General features: G+C 50.1%; 1 protein-coding gene across 4 annotated transcripts in view; it reads right to left on the reverse strand.

Annotated features, from left to right (window-relative positions):
• Positions 1 to 16,096, reverse strand: part of LOC101168946 (filamin-B) — a 38,615-nt gene that overhangs the window by 1,972 nt on the left and 20,547 nt on the right. The window contains exons 23-47 of one of the 4 annotated variants that reach the window (XM_078947806.1): positions 14,933 to 15,247; positions 14,741 to 14,831; positions 14,459 to 14,659; positions 13,899 to 14,072; positions 13,659 to 13,821; positions 13,323 to 13,483; positions 11,846 to 12,137; positions 11,301 to 11,454; positions 11,031 to 11,220; positions 10,717 to 10,958; positions 10,294 to 10,371; positions 9,620 to 9,725; positions 8,961 to 9,101; positions 7,224 to 7,352; positions 5,954 to 6,355; positions 5,673 to 5,876; positions 5,449 to 5,601; positions 5,249 to 5,371; positions 4,578 to 4,823; positions 4,010 to 4,276; positions 3,800 to 3,937; positions 3,608 to 3,723; positions 1,029 to 1,161; positions 762 to 938; positions 448 to 663 (exon numbers count right to left, since the gene is read on the reverse strand). In XM_078947806.1, coding sequence (XP_078803932.1) covers positions 448 to 663; positions 762 to 938; positions 1,029 to 1,161; positions 3,608 to 3,723; positions 3,800 to 3,937; positions 4,010 to 4,276; positions 4,578 to 4,823; positions 5,249 to 5,371; positions 5,449 to 5,601; positions 5,673 to 5,876; positions 5,954 to 6,355; positions 7,224 to 7,352; positions 8,961 to 9,101; positions 9,620 to 9,725; positions 10,294 to 10,371; positions 10,717 to 10,958; positions 11,031 to 11,220; positions 11,301 to 11,454; positions 11,846 to 12,137; positions 13,323 to 13,483; positions 13,659 to 13,821; positions 13,899 to 14,072; positions 14,459 to 14,659; positions 14,741 to 14,831; positions 14,933 to 15,247 — 4,612 coding nt within the window. Of the gene's footprint in view, positions 1 to 447; positions 664 to 761; positions 939 to 1,028; positions 1,162 to 3,607; positions 3,724 to 3,799; positions 3,938 to 4,009; positions 4,277 to 4,577; positions 4,824 to 5,248; positions 5,372 to 5,448; positions 5,602 to 5,672; positions 5,877 to 5,953; positions 6,356 to 7,223; positions 7,353 to 8,960; positions 9,102 to 9,619; positions 9,726 to 10,293; positions 10,372 to 10,716; positions 11,221 to 11,300; positions 11,455 to 11,845; positions 12,138 to 13,322; positions 13,484 to 13,658; positions 13,822 to 13,898; positions 14,073 to 14,458; positions 14,660 to 14,740; positions 14,832 to 14,932; positions 15,248 to 16,096 lie in introns of all 4 variants that reach the window. The other 3 variants (XM_078947807.1, XM_078947809.1, XM_078947808.1) reach the window with 3 other exon arrangements.

Below are 16,096 nucleotides of genomic sequence, written 5' to 3' on the forward strand. Positions count from 1 at the left end.
TTTTTGACACGTTTCTTGATCACATCAGGATCAGAGTGGTCACATGACCCACAGGTTTGAATCCGGATTGCACCCCATCCTGTAAGGCAGATCTATGGTGGAGGACTTGACAACCACCTGTCAGTCAAAAGACCCCACCCCCTTGCAGATAATGTTATGGTTGAATTGCATATATGAACACATCTGTTGGAGCAAACGTCTGCGGTTGAAAAAGCGTTTTCCTCTGGGGGGCCCGAGGGAGAGCTTTTCTAGAACTTTTTAACATGAATATAATTTGGGTGGTTTTGAGAAGAACATGGAGCCGTCGTGTCACCCAAACGGGAAAAAGTGGGTTTTACTCTGAAATATACCCAGAAGGGTGAATTTCTTGTGTTTTTACATGAAACGTCAAAAAGCTGAGTTTTTGACGTTGGTTCTGTAGGTGCATCAGAACCCGCCTCTCCTCACCTGTGACCCGGGCCTTGAAGGGACTGCCGCTGATGTGGTTGGGTCCTCCGTATTTGATGCTGATCAGGTAGTTTCCAGGGGCCATGGGGGTGTACTGCACCTTGTAGCCCTCCGGGACCTCCTGACAGTCCATCTTCACTTTGGACGGACCCTCGATGGTCACTGCCAGAGACCCGGGACCCGCTTTGGTGTTGATGATGAACTCAGACTGCACTCCTGCGGGATGAGGGTTCCTCAGTGGTCGGCGTGGTAACAACATCCGCAGCAGACGGCTTGAAGCTGAGAGCTTCCAGGTCAGCAGACCGCTCACTCACCTGTGGTTCCTCTCTCCAGTCCAGCTCCGTACGCAGTGACAAGACTAGAATCTCCAGTTTGTCCCGGTTCTCCCACTCGGACCTGGAAAGGACTTCCTGGGATGTGGGAGCCGTTGAACTTCACGTCAATCGTGTGGATGCCGTTCTCCCTCGGGATGAAGCGGATGGCGTGCATGTCTGTTTGAGAACCCAAACACAGTTTGTTAACAGAAGACCTGGACCTCCGAGTCCAAGTCCCCCGTGGACCCGGGTAGAACCCAAACCCACCTCGGTCCAGCTCCGTGACCACACACTCCTCCAGGGCTCCGGAGGGGCTGTGCACTTTGGCCTCCATCTTGCCCTGCGCGCCATTCAGGTGCACTGCAAAGGATGCTGGGTGATTCACCTTTAGACCAGACTCCTGCGGGGCGGGGACACACACAGTCAGTGCACGGGGGGCCGACGGGGGCCCAAAGGTCGTTTCAGAACACCTAACGGGCTCCTGGGCTCCACTTCAGGATTGTGACAGAATGTCAAAGTGAAACCTGAACGTAACACACGCCCGTGCTTAATGTCGTTTTCCAATTTCATGAAAAGCAGGCATGTCCAAAGCCCGGTCAGATCCACTCAAGGTCCAAATTTATCCTAGAAAATGATCACAAATATGGCCGCCAGCACGTTTACTAAGCAGGAAATCCCCAAAAGCTTTTCTAACGTCCCACAAGCCGAGATGATCTTTGTATGCGACGATGCGATGAGCGACGTTAGCGCTCAAACTACGATTTTAGCTGCATGTTTCCACGTGTCGTTTCAAACTCATTTTTTTACTTTGATTTTCTTCTCGTTGACATGAACGTTTGTCCGTAGTTTCAGCACAGTTTCTACTAAAATGATAATAATCTGCTTTCAAAACAAACATTCCAAAAGAATCTCAGCCTTTGGGCTAGAATTCATGTTTTTACATTTAGTTTGACACAAATGTAGACAAACAGAATTTATATGTCCCTTACAACTTTATTGAGTTTGGGATTGAAATCTTAATTCAGTATTTTTTTTAGTTTTTCAATAAACTTAAGCTGTTGGAGATTCTTAGAAGTTTTTTTTCATCTATTTTGTATTTTGAGTCATTTTGTCCAAACAATTGAATCTTAAGCGTAAAGACATGGAAATGTGACGGAGCGTCACTCAGACGTTTCCCCTCCCGTTTTTCTGAAGCAGATCCGGATTTTTTCAGCTCCAGAAATGAAACTTGTGCTGCGTTCAATGCCCCATTTAAAAGCTGGAAATCAGAACCTGGAATGTTAACCATTTCCCTTTTTTTTTTTTTTACTTAAAGTAAGATATGAGTAGATAGAAGTCAAGAACCGGGGGGGGTGTTCATTTCCCCACGTTTGACTGGTTCCAAGTTTCCAGGTTCTGATTCCGATGAAAGCAACGTCAACAGAAGCCGACATCTCCTGCTCTTCACTCTAGTTGCTGCTTTTGTTTGATGCTTTGCCCCTTTTCCACTTCCTTCCCTTATCCCCTCTTTTTCCCGGCAAACGTTCCAGTTTTTGAACCAGCGTCCCGCTCCTTGTTAGAAATTAAATGACCTTCCAGGGTTTCTCTGCCATAAACTCCCCAAAACAAAGGGGGCGGAGCAGAAGAGGGCGTGTCTGCTGCAGACCTGCAGTCAGAGCCCATGAGGATGAAGAAGAGGAAGAAGATGATGCTGGGCTGTTAAAAGCCTTTAAATGAAACACAAGAGAAACACCAGAGCTCCACACCGAGCATCAGCAGGGATGATCACAGCCAGGCAAACACGCCGTTCTGCACCACAACGTCTAGCTTCAACGTTTAGTTTCCACACTTTTCAAATTCTGAATCTGTTTTGAAAAAATAAAAAAATGTTCTGGTCCTCAAAAGATCAACTGTTGCTGCAAACGTCTGGCTCCTTAAAAGAATGAAGGTTTTCTATGCCTACAAAGTGTTTGCTAACAGGCATTTAGAATCTAGCCGTTACCATGACAACCTTATAATCCACAAAACCTAAAAATCAGACGTAATTTTGTCAAGACTTGAACCATTAACATATTTCAAGATGACATCTATTTGATTATCCAAACTGAACTTAAATAATCAGCTAAAATGAGTCTCAAACTGCCAAAAGCATCCATGTTTGCCGGGCTGTGTTCACATTTGTGGGACGGGCTGCATAAAATCAGGTTGAACTGCAGAGGGCGGAAGGAAACACTCTGGTGGTTTGACTTAAAAGGTTTAAAGAGGGTTTAAAACACCAAATGCTAAAAGAGAAGGTGATAAAACCACATGAGAACTGATATTATTGGCCGTTAAGTAAAGTAAAATAAAACATTTTTGAGAATGATTGGTGGTTATCCTTTAAGATCCCTTTAGGGGGCGCCGTGGTGAATCCAGCATCCTCCCGGGTTACACCAACCATCGTAATGTCCTCCTTCCCTACATCCTTCTACTAACTTCACTGGAGTTGAATTTAAACACCTCTAGATTGGATTTAAAAAGAGTTTTCCTTTCCTGACAAATAATCCGTTTATCTGAGAAATGAACAGACGGATCAAATAAGCTTCAACATTTCATCTTTTCTCGTTTCACATGTTTTAGAGAACCCCCCCTCCTGAATATTGTGTCTAAACCCATCGAACTCTATCTATAAAGGAGCTTCTGCAGCCCCTGAAGCAGGAGGTCTGCTGAAATGTTCTGTTACTGAGCGAGAACAATAAAGGTTTGAGTGTTTGAAAAAAAACATGATGGAACAGGAAGCCCAAAGCAGTCCAACCCTCCCCACCGACGTTTTTATGCAGCTGCGTCCCAAGTTTCTCCTGGTGTGGAGGTGTCTCCTCGTGCCTCACCTGAAGGCCGGCAACAGTGAGGCGCCGGGCGTCGTTGGCGGGCGCCACGACCGGAACCAGGAAGGGGCTTTCGGGAATGTGCTGCTCGTTAAACTTGACTGAAACCTCGTAATCTCCTGCAGGAACAGAGGAAGGAGGAGTTAGAGGGCCAAGCTCCTTCAGACCAGTCCCAACTGAGGAGGCGTCGTCTACCGGGATCCTGAGCGACGTAGGCCACGCCGCAGGTTCCGTCTTTGCGGTCATCGAAGGAGATGTCCGCTTTGCTGGGTCCCTCCACCGCCACCGACAGCCCCCCAGCGCCGGCCTCCCTGGTCCAGATGCTAAACTCAGCTGCAGGGTGGGAGGAGCCACAGTGAGTGGATGAACAGCAGCTCGCCTTCACGGCGGCGGTGTCGGCCGTACCTGGCTCTCCAACCATGGCTCCCTCCAGCCCCGGACCTCCAGCCTTCACCTTGGCGGCCCCGCCCTCTCCCAGCGGGCCCACGGTGAACTGAAAGGGGCTGCCGGGCACGTGCACGCCCCTGTACTTCACGCTCACGCAGTGCACGCCCATCTCGGTTGGCACGAAGCGCACAGAGTAGGTGTCGTTGCCAACAGCAACCAGCTCAGCGGGCTGACTGGCTCTAGAGGGCGCTGTGACGGTGGCAGAGACATCCTGCGGGTCGATGGCTGCCGACACAGACAAAAGACGTTACACCACCTCCCCGCCTTCACCTCCACCAGCTGTGGAGGAGCTGAGGAGCACGGATACGAGGAGACAACCAGAAAGACGGGAAGGAGAAACCAAAAGGAGGAAGTAAAAAAGCTGAGAAAGAAGCTGCATCCCTTCAAAATAAAAGCCTCATTCTATTCTGAGTCTGTTTAAATGGGGGGGGGGGGGGGGGTCAGCTGTTACAAGCAACACACATAAAAACATAAAGGTGTGAAGTTTAGCAAACCTGCTGCTGCACCCCCACTTTTACCAACGCACCCTCCGCCCCGACACGTCCGCCTGAGTCGGGGGCGTCGGCCACCCAGACGCCGCGCGCCGTTCTGGCTCCGCCCGTCAGCACCAGACCAGAGAGGCCCGAAATGAGTCGGACCCGCCCGGGAGAGCAGCTCTGGCTCGCCCCCCTGCTGCCAGCCGGGCCGCAGCGGGACCCCCCCGGCAGCCAGAGGGAGCAGAAGGAGGTGTGAGAGAAGAGTTGTTGAGACAAGACCAGGAGGAACCAACTCACTGAAGGAGACACGAGGAGGACAGGAGGGGGGGAGGAGCAGGCAGAACGGGTCAGAACAGGAGGAGACGGAGCAGAACATTCCGGGTTGAGGCGCTTTCACACAGAGACGGCGCTGGACTGAACGTTTCAAAACGCTCCTTTTGTTTTCTGGATAGCCATGGATCCAGATGTTCTTCAGTTTCTTTGAGTTGATTGAATTTTGAGGAAGTCGTTTATTTCGGAGTCACCTTAAAACCAACCAAAGTTCTGGTTTTTGTGCAGACCTGTGTGGTCACACCTGAGCTCAGGTGGGCTCTGGTGCTGAAGCTGTCGGTGTGAAAGCGCCTTGGATGGGGAAAGGAGGAGACAGAGACAGGAAACAGGAAGTGATGAAGAGTCCACGTCCCACGCAGGATCCGCCGTATGTGTGTGTGTCCGTGAGTACCTGGGATCTTCAGGTTAAGGTCACACACACTTCCAACACTGGCGAGGGACGCGGCCCTCTGGCGCCGGCTGATGCTCTCCCGTATGCGGCCCTCGCCGGTCACTCGCACCGTAAAGGGACTTCCTGTCGTCACAGTCAGAGTGTTGATGAAGAACCTGATCAGAGCCACGTTTCCGCCTCTCAGGAGTTTCGCCGCTGACCTGGAACGTGCTGCTCGGCGAAGCGGATGGACACGATGTAGTTCCCCGGTTCAGTTGGACAGTAGGTGACGCCGCAGGTGCCGTTCTCCAGGTCTTGTGTCTGAATGTCCACCTTACTCGGGCCTTCAATGGCCAGAGCCAGACCGCCGTACCCTGAGAGGACATTCAAACGTTACTGCGACCTTTCCCCGCCGCCGCTGACAGCACTGTGAAACTCCGCCCACCGGCCTCCTGCGTGTCGACCACAAAGCTGGCGTCCTCAAAGGTGGTGCCCCGGACCAGGCCATCGCCGTGAACTTTGACCCGACTGGCGTCACCGATCTCGGACTGGACCACCATGATGGTGATGGGGCTGTTGGGGACGGGTCGGCCGTTCTTCAGGATGCTGACCTGGTGCTCGCCGACCTCACGGGGGATGAAGGAAATGCCTGCGTGAGGATGGAACGAAGACGTGAGGGTCGGAGGGAACGGCAGAACGTCCCGTCTCCACGGTTGGCGCTCTGACCGATGTGGTTGTTGGGCATCCTCTTCAGCAGACACGGCTCGTCGCGGCCCGAGGGCGACCTGATGCTGGCGGTCAGCAGGCTGAGGTCCGTCTCGTTGATGTCCAGGCAGAAATCTGCGGCTGAGCCCACTTTCACCTGTGAGCGCCGCTGGTTATTCTCTGAAAGACACAGGAAATGAAAACGAGCCCTCCTCCTTTCGTGCACGCGTGTGCGTCCGTGCAGCTGACCGGCGATCCTGGCGGTGAAGGGGCTGCCGGCGATGTGCTCGTCGTTGTATTTGACCAGGATGTTGTAGCGTCCGGCCAGCGTGGGCAGGTAGCTAACCGTGCACGTCCCGTCTTTGTTGTCCACGCAGCTGATGTCCGCTTTGGACGGACCCTCGATGGCCAAGTCAAGACCCCCTGGAAACAGGAAGCAGATGATCAGAAAAGCTGAGCTCCAAAATAAAAGCTTGAATGACATTTCTAATAAATTACTCATGTATTTATTTACCGTTTTCCTGCATTCAAAATATTTCCCTACTCCAACTGATAACCTTTCAAACTGGGAAATAAAATGTATATAATATTTTTGTTTTTTCATAAATGCAAACTACTTTGCTTTTATACAACGGAGTTTTGAAGTCACCATAAAAACAAAAACAAACATGAGAAGAAAGTTGTAATTTTACACACTGAAAGTTAGGCTTTATCATAAATTAAATGTTTCATTTTAGCTTTTAAACGGTTTCAACAAAGACAATCAGAAATGTTTCAGATAGTTCAGACGGATCTCACACTGCTCAGGAATCTCTTTTGTAAATGTACAACTTTATTTTGAAAAACCCAGACTTTTTCCCTTGTAAAATTACAACTTCTTAAAATAAATTAAAATGTTGACTTACTGTTTTATTTTCATATTTGTACGCATATTCTTTTCCTTTTGTCATTCATTTAAATACTAGTTTGTGTGAACTGTTCAGCCTCTAGGATGAATCGACATGAATTACTTTTAATAGGATGGAGCTTTGCTGGTTTTTGGATTTCAGAAAAAAACTATCTAAATTGTTTTTTTTGCTTTTTTTCCAGTAGTTTATGGAATTTATTGGATAGAAAGAACATAATCTTTAGGTTCTGAGCATGAAGCTGGAAGCATCTAAAGCAGAAAAAGTCAAATGGTTTGTCTTTAAAACTAGAGCAGAAAACGCAGAATAAAGGAAGAACAGATCTAATCGTCTTCCTACACATCTTTACGCCTCGCAGAAGCAGCAGAAACAAAGAAACTTCCCACCTTCAGAGGCGTCCTCCGTGTAGACGGTGAAGGTGGCCACCTTGTTGGCGGTGCCGTAACTCAGGCCGGGGCCGTAGGCGGTGACACTGGGGCTGCTGGCGTGGTTCACGTAGAACTGAAGAGGCGACTCTGAAACACAAATGGGAGGAGCTCGCCGTGACCATCACGGCGTTTCCAGAGAAGATCCACATATTCCACTCAGAAAATGGGATTTTAGATGAGCTGCTCATTTAAATCATTCAACAAGAAAACGTTCCCAGCTAACAGAACTCAAACGTGGGTAGAGGTCGGTTAAGTCTTTCACTGCAAACTCCTGGTGTTTTTCTTTAGCGCCCGTCTCCACTGTTCCCAAAACATTTAGCTTCAATAAACATTTTGTTCCAAATATGGATTTTAATCAATCCTGTTGTTTTCTATAAAATCGTCAAATTCATTTTTAGAACCACCTTCAGATCAAAAGCTGCAATTCTTTTACTCAACACCAGGTGTCTCCATTTCACCTTTCAGCCTCTCTGGTAGAATATGGAAGCATTTCTACAGCATAATTAAAAAGAAAAGTCAATACTAGAGATGTTTTTTCATTTTCAAACTGAAGCTGCATTCGTTGACTCAAAAAAAGAAAGAAAAATCAATCCATCAAACGGCGTTTTCTTCTTCAACACCGCTCATTCTGACACTTCATTAAAATGATAAAGAAAAATGCTATTTGACTTTTCATTTCTAAAAGTTATCTTGTAAATCTGTAGTAAAATTCAATTAGAAAAATATCTAATTTGACCATTAAAATAGATTAACACAAATGCTTTTCCATTTTCACAATGTAACTGCATCAACTGACTCAAACATATAATTAACCAAATGCAGCTTTAAGGCCCGTACACACCGGGACGAATATTCGCCAGGCGTTATTCGCCACGTTTTTTGTGTTCACACCCAGGCGATTTTCGCTGACGGTGAGCCGAGCGAACATGCAATTTCATTCCCTGACATTAGATGGCGCTTAATGTAAACAGAAATACTCCTGTACACAAGGTGGCGCTGTGCAACTTTACGCTTCTTAAAGTCGCTTTTCCCTCAGAAGAAGAGAGCAAGTATTTACGCGCTTGTCAGAATCATACAAAGAAAACATGAATATTTCAAGCTCCAGTAGCTCCAACTGGTACTTGGTTCGGGGATATTTTAGAATGTCCGTCATTATTTCTTCGCTGCTGTGTAGACGCTACTCGGCGTCCATCTTCTTCGCTGGTATGTGTGCTCAGCAAGGCAGTTTTATGTTTGAGCGCCCCCAAGTGGTGTTTTACTGTAACTTCAGAAGCTCCAGACACGTGTGCAAAGGCGCCGTTCTCATTGGTCGAAAAGATTTCGACGCGACGCGTCGAAAAGAAAAAAAACGAACCCGAGGCGTTTTTTTTTTTTTGACGCTTTGACGCGTGGCGTTTTTTCGCGTCGGTGTGCACACTCTCATTGGTGACCTTTGTTTAGTCACGAGGCGTTAAACGTCGGCGAAAATCGCCGGCGAAATTCGTCCCGGTGTGAACGGGCCTTTATTGTGAAAATAAAAAAGCCTTTCTAGTAGTGACTTTTATTTTGAATTATCCAACAGAAATGCTTCCACAATAGAAAAACCTTTGTGTCCTCCGTCAGGTTACAGTGTCGGCTGTGTGTGAGTGTGTATGTGCATGTGTGTGCGTGCGTGTGTCTGTGTGTGTGAGTGTGCGTGTGTGTGCGTGCGCCCACCTGGAATGTGCGTGTCGTTGTATTTGATGTGCATCTCGTGCAGGCCGGCTTCGGTGGGGGCGTATTGCACAGTGAACGTCCCGTCTGCATTGTGTGTGATCTGCGGCTGCGCAGACTTCCCTGAGGGCATCAGGACCTCCCCTGAGGAGAAGAAGCGTTCAGATGTAGAAGCTGACAGTCACGGTCTGCTCACATGGAGGCTGACCTCTCCATAGCATCCACTCTGAAGGACAGTGAAAGCTTTTCATGACTAAAGTTGGAGGATAGTCGTCGTTTTTTTGCATTTGATTGTTTTTCTGTTGTGAAAAAACTGAGTTCACCTGAAAAGCAAACTGATTTTTTAAGAATCATTTTCCTGGGATCACATTCCAACAAACAAAGTTTAACAGCACAGTTGGATGGTCCAGTTGTACATATCATGCTATACAAACATATGCTTTATTATAGATATTTTTTAAATAGGAGAAAATCCTGATATGCAAATGAGCTTTGGCTGTTTTGAGAACTGAAAACTAAAGATGTGACTTAGAATCGAATGAAAACATGGGAGCCCCCTAGTGGCCGACTGCTGTCAGCGCGGTCAAAGCTCGTCGTCTGCCGTGTCATCTTAGTTTTCTGTTGTTCCGTCCCTGCAGGAATCCCCTCCGTTTGGATCTTACCGGTCACTTCTCCTTTACTGAAGGAGAACGGGATGACCATGTCAAACGGCTTGAAGCCGCTGCCGTTGATGCTGCTGCTGTCCAGCTGGAAGCTGTCCGAGGTCGCCTGTAGGACAGACAGGTGGACAGGTCAGTGTGTCACCCCCGCAAACATGCAGCTGCACCCAAGCCCCGCCCACTCAGGAGCACAGACGGAGGAGCGCTGGAGCAGGAAGGAGGGGAAGAGCGATGCAGCAGCAGTCATGCAGCCACAACGATGAAGAGGAGAAAGAGAAAACCAGCAGCTGGCAGGAAGACTGAGGGTTAGCCGCACACCCGCCCTGAAAGAAAATCCAGCCATGAAACAGGAAGTGATCCAGCGGCGAGGAGAAAAAACCCGCAGCCTGCGGCGGAGAGACGGCCTGAGCTTCAAACAGCGATTCATGAACAGAGAAGCAAAGGTTTGTTTCTGCTTCCTCTCTCATGGTTCAGTTTCACAAAGCAGCGTGAAACCTAAAGAACGTCTGCTGTCCCAAACTTCTGCTCAATAAAGTTTTTAGAATGTTCAATTTGAAGGATTTTCCAATGACAAGTTCAACGAACAAACGGAAGATTTTTCTGGATTGTTCCGTCATTCAGTGAATGCGTGTACATGTGCGTGCACGTGCTCATGCATGTGTGTGCACTGAAGGTACCCATGGCTGGAAGCCGACGCCAGCGGCAGAGGCCTGCTGCCGCGCTTGCTTTTGCGAGACGGGCGGCTCATCTGTGGCCTGAGAACATGAGAACGAAGGTTAGAGCGTCAGTCAAACATCTGCAGGACCCCGAACCGGAGAACAGGAAAACAGATGGACTTCAGTTAAGTTCAGAAACATCTAAAGCTCTCTTGCTGCTGATGCAGCTGTAGGATTCTGAGGCATGATGGGTAAAAACGTCATGATCGCGGCCTGAGAAGGAAAAATGGTTCCATTCCTTTGAAAAAACCAAAGGAAGGGAACCATTGACGCCTTTTATGCAGAATGTATAGAATATTTTCTACCGTTTCTTTTAGGAAAAGGTTCTTCAGGTTGGTGCTGAGAACAGGAAGGAACCGGCAGCGGGAGAAAAGCGGTCCTCACCATCACTTTGAAGGGGCTGCGTGGGATGTTTTCCCCGCCAAAGCGGACAAAGATGACGTAGTTGCCGGGGGCTGGCGCCGTGTAGAAGATGTCAAAAGTGCCGTCAGGGTTCTCCACCACCTCTGCTTCCACCTCGCTGCCGTCCGGCTGGACCACCACGCAGCACACCTTCCCCTTTCCCGCCCCCTTCGTGTTCACCGCCAGGCTCATCTCCTGACCGATGGCCACAGTGGGACCCACCCCTGAGTGGAGGAAAGGTCGTTCAGCCTGTCGTTTCTCTCTCTCTGACTCACGTTCTCGGACTTTCTCGGTACCGCTGACGCTGCATTTGCTGGCGTCTCCGGTCGCTGTGGCGCGGACCCTGAAGGGCGACGCCGGGATGTCATCACCCCCGTATTTGATGACGATGGTGTAGCGTCCAGTTCGGTCGGGGATGTAAGACACCAGGTATGTACCGCCCCCGTTGTCATGGATACGAGGCTGCTTGGGGTTACCGTCCGGGTCCTGGGGAACCAGAAGGAGAAACCGGCTGAAGTCTTCTGCCCCTCTGGCTTTCAGTGACGCCAACCGTCGTGTTCACTTACGGTTATGAGCACGCTCAGTTGGCCTTGACCGGCTTCTCTGGCATCGATGCTGAACTCGACGGGAAAGCTGGCAGGGACGCCGCTGGTTAACCCCGGGCCGCTGGCCCGCACTTTGCTGGCATCATGGGTTGGTAAAACCCGAACCCTGAAGGGACTGGAGAGACGGAAAATGGGTTCAGTGAACCCGACCAGAACCATAGAGGAAGAACCGACGGGTAACACATGAAACACGAAGATCCAGAAGATTAACGCCTTGGAAGGAGTTCTGCAGAGTCATTTCCTCACTTCCTGTCTGAGCGAGGCGGTTCCTGCTCATCCATGGAGTCAGACTCTGTTGGTCACTAAAGCAGGTCCAGAGAATCTGGCCTACATGGGTTAGAACTGTAGTTGTTCTGGTTTAAAGTCCTGTGTGGACACACTCGTGGACTAACTGGATTTATGACGGGGTAAGTCTAGGAGGAGTCGGTCCTCCAGGTACCATGATTGGAAACAAAGGTTTTTGCTGAGTCATGCTATGAAACGCTGATCTCCCTGCAGCTCAGTACCTGCGGGGGACGTCCTCCTCTGCGTACTTGATGGACACGCTGCACGCTCCCTCCACGGACGGCGTGTAGGCGACCGTGTAAGTCCCGTCCCCGTTGTCCGTCACCTCCACGGGCTCTGCCACGCCTTTCGGAGCGGTGACAGCCACAGCCAGTGGGGCTACGCCCGCCTTCCTGCAGTCTACAGTGAAGGATTGTGGGATATTTGCTCTGACCCCTGATCCCACGCCTGGACCGGAAACCTTGACCTTGCTGGGGTCCACGATGTCCTTCACTTGGACCTTGAAAGGACTTCCTGCAGACAAATATTTATGGTTTCAGGCGTGGAACGAACATCAACACAAGGGGGCGCTGTCCTAGGCAGTGAAATAAACTCCATTTAGAAGGTTTTTATCATAATATTCACTTCACTAAGAAATGCTTTTGATGTTTTTCTCCTCAGAAAACAAGGAAACGTCTCAGTTTTTAAAGAATCATTCCATCTGTCAGCGCCGCGTCTGATCAATCCTTTGTTTACGTTGGATTTTAACCAGATAAACCTTGAATCAACTCAACTTTAAATGCAGCGCTTTAATGATGTGCTCACATGCTTTGTGTTCTCTGCAGAAATAGTGGCATCTTTTCCATTCACTAATTCTGCCGTGCAGCACTGAGGGAAGGAGGAGAGAAGCCTCTTTGGAAGGACAAATGCTGCTTTTCTTGCAGAGCAAATGAGATTTTGGATGCTCTTTACTGGTTAGCTAGGTTTTCTGCTCATGTAGCCGTCAGGATGCTGCTCCAGTCCTCCTACAGATGAACCTGGTGTCAAAAAGTGTGGGCAGAGCTGCGTGACATCTTCATTATTTGGTGACATTTGGATCATTTAAGGGAGGAAAATCCACCAGAACACGAAGCAGAATGAACGGTGAGTTCCGGTGCTGAAACCACCTGGACGGCTCAGACGAAGCGAAGTGAAGCGGACCAGATCTGAGAAAAATTCCTCATCCCGCTCAAATCCAAAGAGGTTTAGGACCAAACCAGAAAGGCCAAAGCTCTGCCTGGAAAAGGTTTTTCAGGTTTCTGCAGCTTTTAGAGTCCAGAGCAGCACAGAGGGAGACGTTAACCGACTGAAAACATCTGAAGAGCACAGCCACGGCTCATCCAGGACAGATCTGTTCCCATCCAGGTCAGAGGACGCCACCAGACACGGAACCCACATCTGGATGTTCCCAAAAACATCAATGAGCCTGACGAGCACGGTGGTGGTAGTGTGATGGTCTGCTGTCCTCCACGTAGTTCAGGGTTCTGCAGACCAGAGGCCTAAAATTTGGTTAAGATGCTGTGACCCCAAAACTTGGCTCCTCCCAGGAATGGATGGGTCTGAAGGACCCCTCCTGTGTGGAAATGCTAGAAGCGTGTTCCTCTGATGGCGGCTGCGGACCTTTCAGCCTCACAAAGATGGCAGACAGCTTTCCGTGTCCGTCGGCGAGACGGCTCTCACCTGGGATGTGCTCGCCGCCGTAGGTGATGTTCACGTCGTAGAGGCCCGGGGTGAACGGGACGTACTCCACGCTGCAGCTGCCGTCTTTGTTGTCTTTGCAGGACATCTTGGACTCGGAGGGGCCCTCCACAGTGATGCCAAGCCCCCCGATACCGGCCCCCCTGGGAAGGTAAAGACAACCATTACAAAAGGGTTTGAAATGTGTTGCTTAGTTTTATTAAATGGCTTCACAGAGGATCCCCCCACCCTCCTCCTCAGAAAAAGGTGGGCGTGAGGATGAGGAAGGTGGAGGAATCTCTCCAGATGTTTCCAGGGAGTCAGAGCGGAAACCTTCACCTGGTAACGATGTTGAAGTGGTTGGGCTGATCAGTCAGACCCTCCAGGAGGCCGGGGCCAGAAGCCACCACCCTGCTGGGATCGCACCCCTCTGACACCGACACCCGGAACGGGCTTTTGGGAACGGGGGCGTCGTCGTAGAGGATCTGGACGCTGTGGACGCCTGAGGAACGCCTCCAGTCAGTCCAAACACGTCCATCAACCTGAGCGCCGCTCTGCTCGGAGGAGGCGGAGTCCTACCGTTCTCGTAGGGAGTGTACTCCACGTCGTACGTCCCGTTGGCGTTGTCGGTCACCACACTTTCCGTCAGCTTCCCTGATGCGTTCCTGACCTCTGCCTTCACGTGGTCTCCTCCTCGCCGGGTCAGAGCTCGGGCGTCCACCGTGAACGCCGTGGTGGCTTCCCGGAAAACAGCTGGAGGGCAAAGACTTAGTTTAGGCGCAGCAGAACCGTGGTCCAGCCCCGACGCCACACGTGCACTGAGTTCAGACTGAAGGGAACGTTAGAAGCTCTAGATGTAAACAGAAAAACTCCTGATTTTCAAAATAAAACATCCTGTTTGGGCTGCTGTGCTTTTAATAGAAATCCAGCAGACAGAGAGCTGAAGCAAAGCTGCTTCTGACCGACTCATCGTTCACCCCTTAACGCCACGAGTCCCTAATTCACAACATAGCAACAAATCCAGGACTTTAGCATCATTTGAACGAAAAAAAAACACTTTTTTTATCCAATCGGACATGAATCCAGGAATGAAGGGGTTCCTGATCCCCTGATTCTGACTGTCACGGACCAGACTTTACCTTGTCCGTCCACTCCGGGTCCGAACACTTTCACTCTGGAGGTGTCCACCGCCGGGTCCACCGGGACCTTGGCCGGGAACCCGGGAACCGTCTGGTCTCCGTACTTCAGCAGCAGCGTGTACATGCCGGCGGTCGTGGGAACATAGGTGACCGTGAACGTGCCGTCGTTGTTGCTGATGACCTCAGTCTTGGCTTTCCTCCCTGGAACACAAAGTGGAGCGTCCCCATCAGAGGACGGACAAACGGGGACAGCTTTTTCTGTCCCAGCAGCTCTGCCCTCACCTGAAGACGGCGAGTCCAGGGCTGCCTCCAGACTCAGTTCTCCCGGTCCGGCGCGGGTGCAGTCCACGTTTACGACGCTGGTTTCTCCAACCTGCAGGCGGAGTTCCGTGAGACCTTCAGCTTTTGGGAAAAGTCCTCCTCCATGCAGCGGAGCAGAGAGCAGGAACCCCGTTCAGGTAAGCGACCTCTCACCTTGGCTCTCTTCAGCCCAGACCCCGATGCCACCACCTTGGAGGGGTCAAAGGGCATCTGGATGTCGGCTCTGAAAGGCGAGCCCGGGACGTGGGCGTTCTCAAACAGGATGTTGACCAGGTAGTCCCCGGGCTCGGTGGGGAGGTAGGACACCGAGCAGGTCCCGTCGCCGTTGTCTGAACATTCGATCTTGGCCTCAGTCGGTCCCTCCACCGTCAGACCCAGACCTCCGGTGCCGGCGCCGGTCGTGTCGATGGTGAACTCAGCCGGGTTTCCCACCAGACCTCCCTCCAGGCCGGGGCCAAACGCCTTCACCTGCGACGCAAACGGCGGAATTAATCTCCGTGGGGTGAAGCAGCATCAGTCAGTGATCCGCCGATGCTCCCGTGTTCCCACAAACACGGCTGTATGTTTGGACGGGGATCCGTCTTTGCCTTTTGTAAACCGCCGGCTGAAAGACCTTTATGGAGTTCTGGGGCTGTGATTCTGACCATCCACCTCACATCAGCCCATTCGGCGCCGATAGCCGTCATTTTGACGTACGTCAACATCTGCCTCTTTTCAGTGCGACTGACCGATTCTGAGATGGTGGTTTTAGCTCAGCCGCGGCGTTCCGTCTCCACGGCGCCGTGTCACTGTCGCTGCGGCTCTTAGGAAGGAACGACACCAGCCGTGACCCTCGGCGAGGTCTCTGCGGCCCAGGAGACGCCGCTCGGTCGGCGAACGGGCGGAGCATCTCTGCTGCTTAACTGAGACCGCAGACGATTGAACATTTTCTGAAACTGTTCTGTTTACTTCAAGAAACTTCAGGAAGCCGTTTGTTTATTTACATTTCTAGAGATGTGCTGCTGTGTATTTTGGGTTTTTGTTTCAGCTCATTGCAAATATAAGTCATTTATTTATGTTGAAGTTTTACTTCATTTACTATAAAAACTTTTATTAAATAAAGTTCAAAGGATGCTGCTCAGCCCGTTTCTCCCTAAACTCTTAGAGGATAATTATTTGCTCTTCTAATTTACTTGTTTTTTAAATAAAGTTATGAGTTGGGTTTTGTATTTCTCTATATCTTAAGGCCAACATCTTCACCTTTACTGCAAATAAATATTGCTTATTCTTGACTAACAACAATCCGTCTCGGGTCAAATGTTGAAGGTCATCAGAAAT

Source organism: Oryzias latipes, chromosome 5 (assembly GCF_053564925.1).
Source record: "Oryzias latipes strain Hd-rR chromosome 5, Olatipes_Hd-rR_3.1".
Classification (NCBI taxonomy): domain Eukaryota; kingdom Metazoa; phylum Chordata; class Actinopteri; order Beloniformes; family Adrianichthyidae; genus Oryzias; species Oryzias latipes.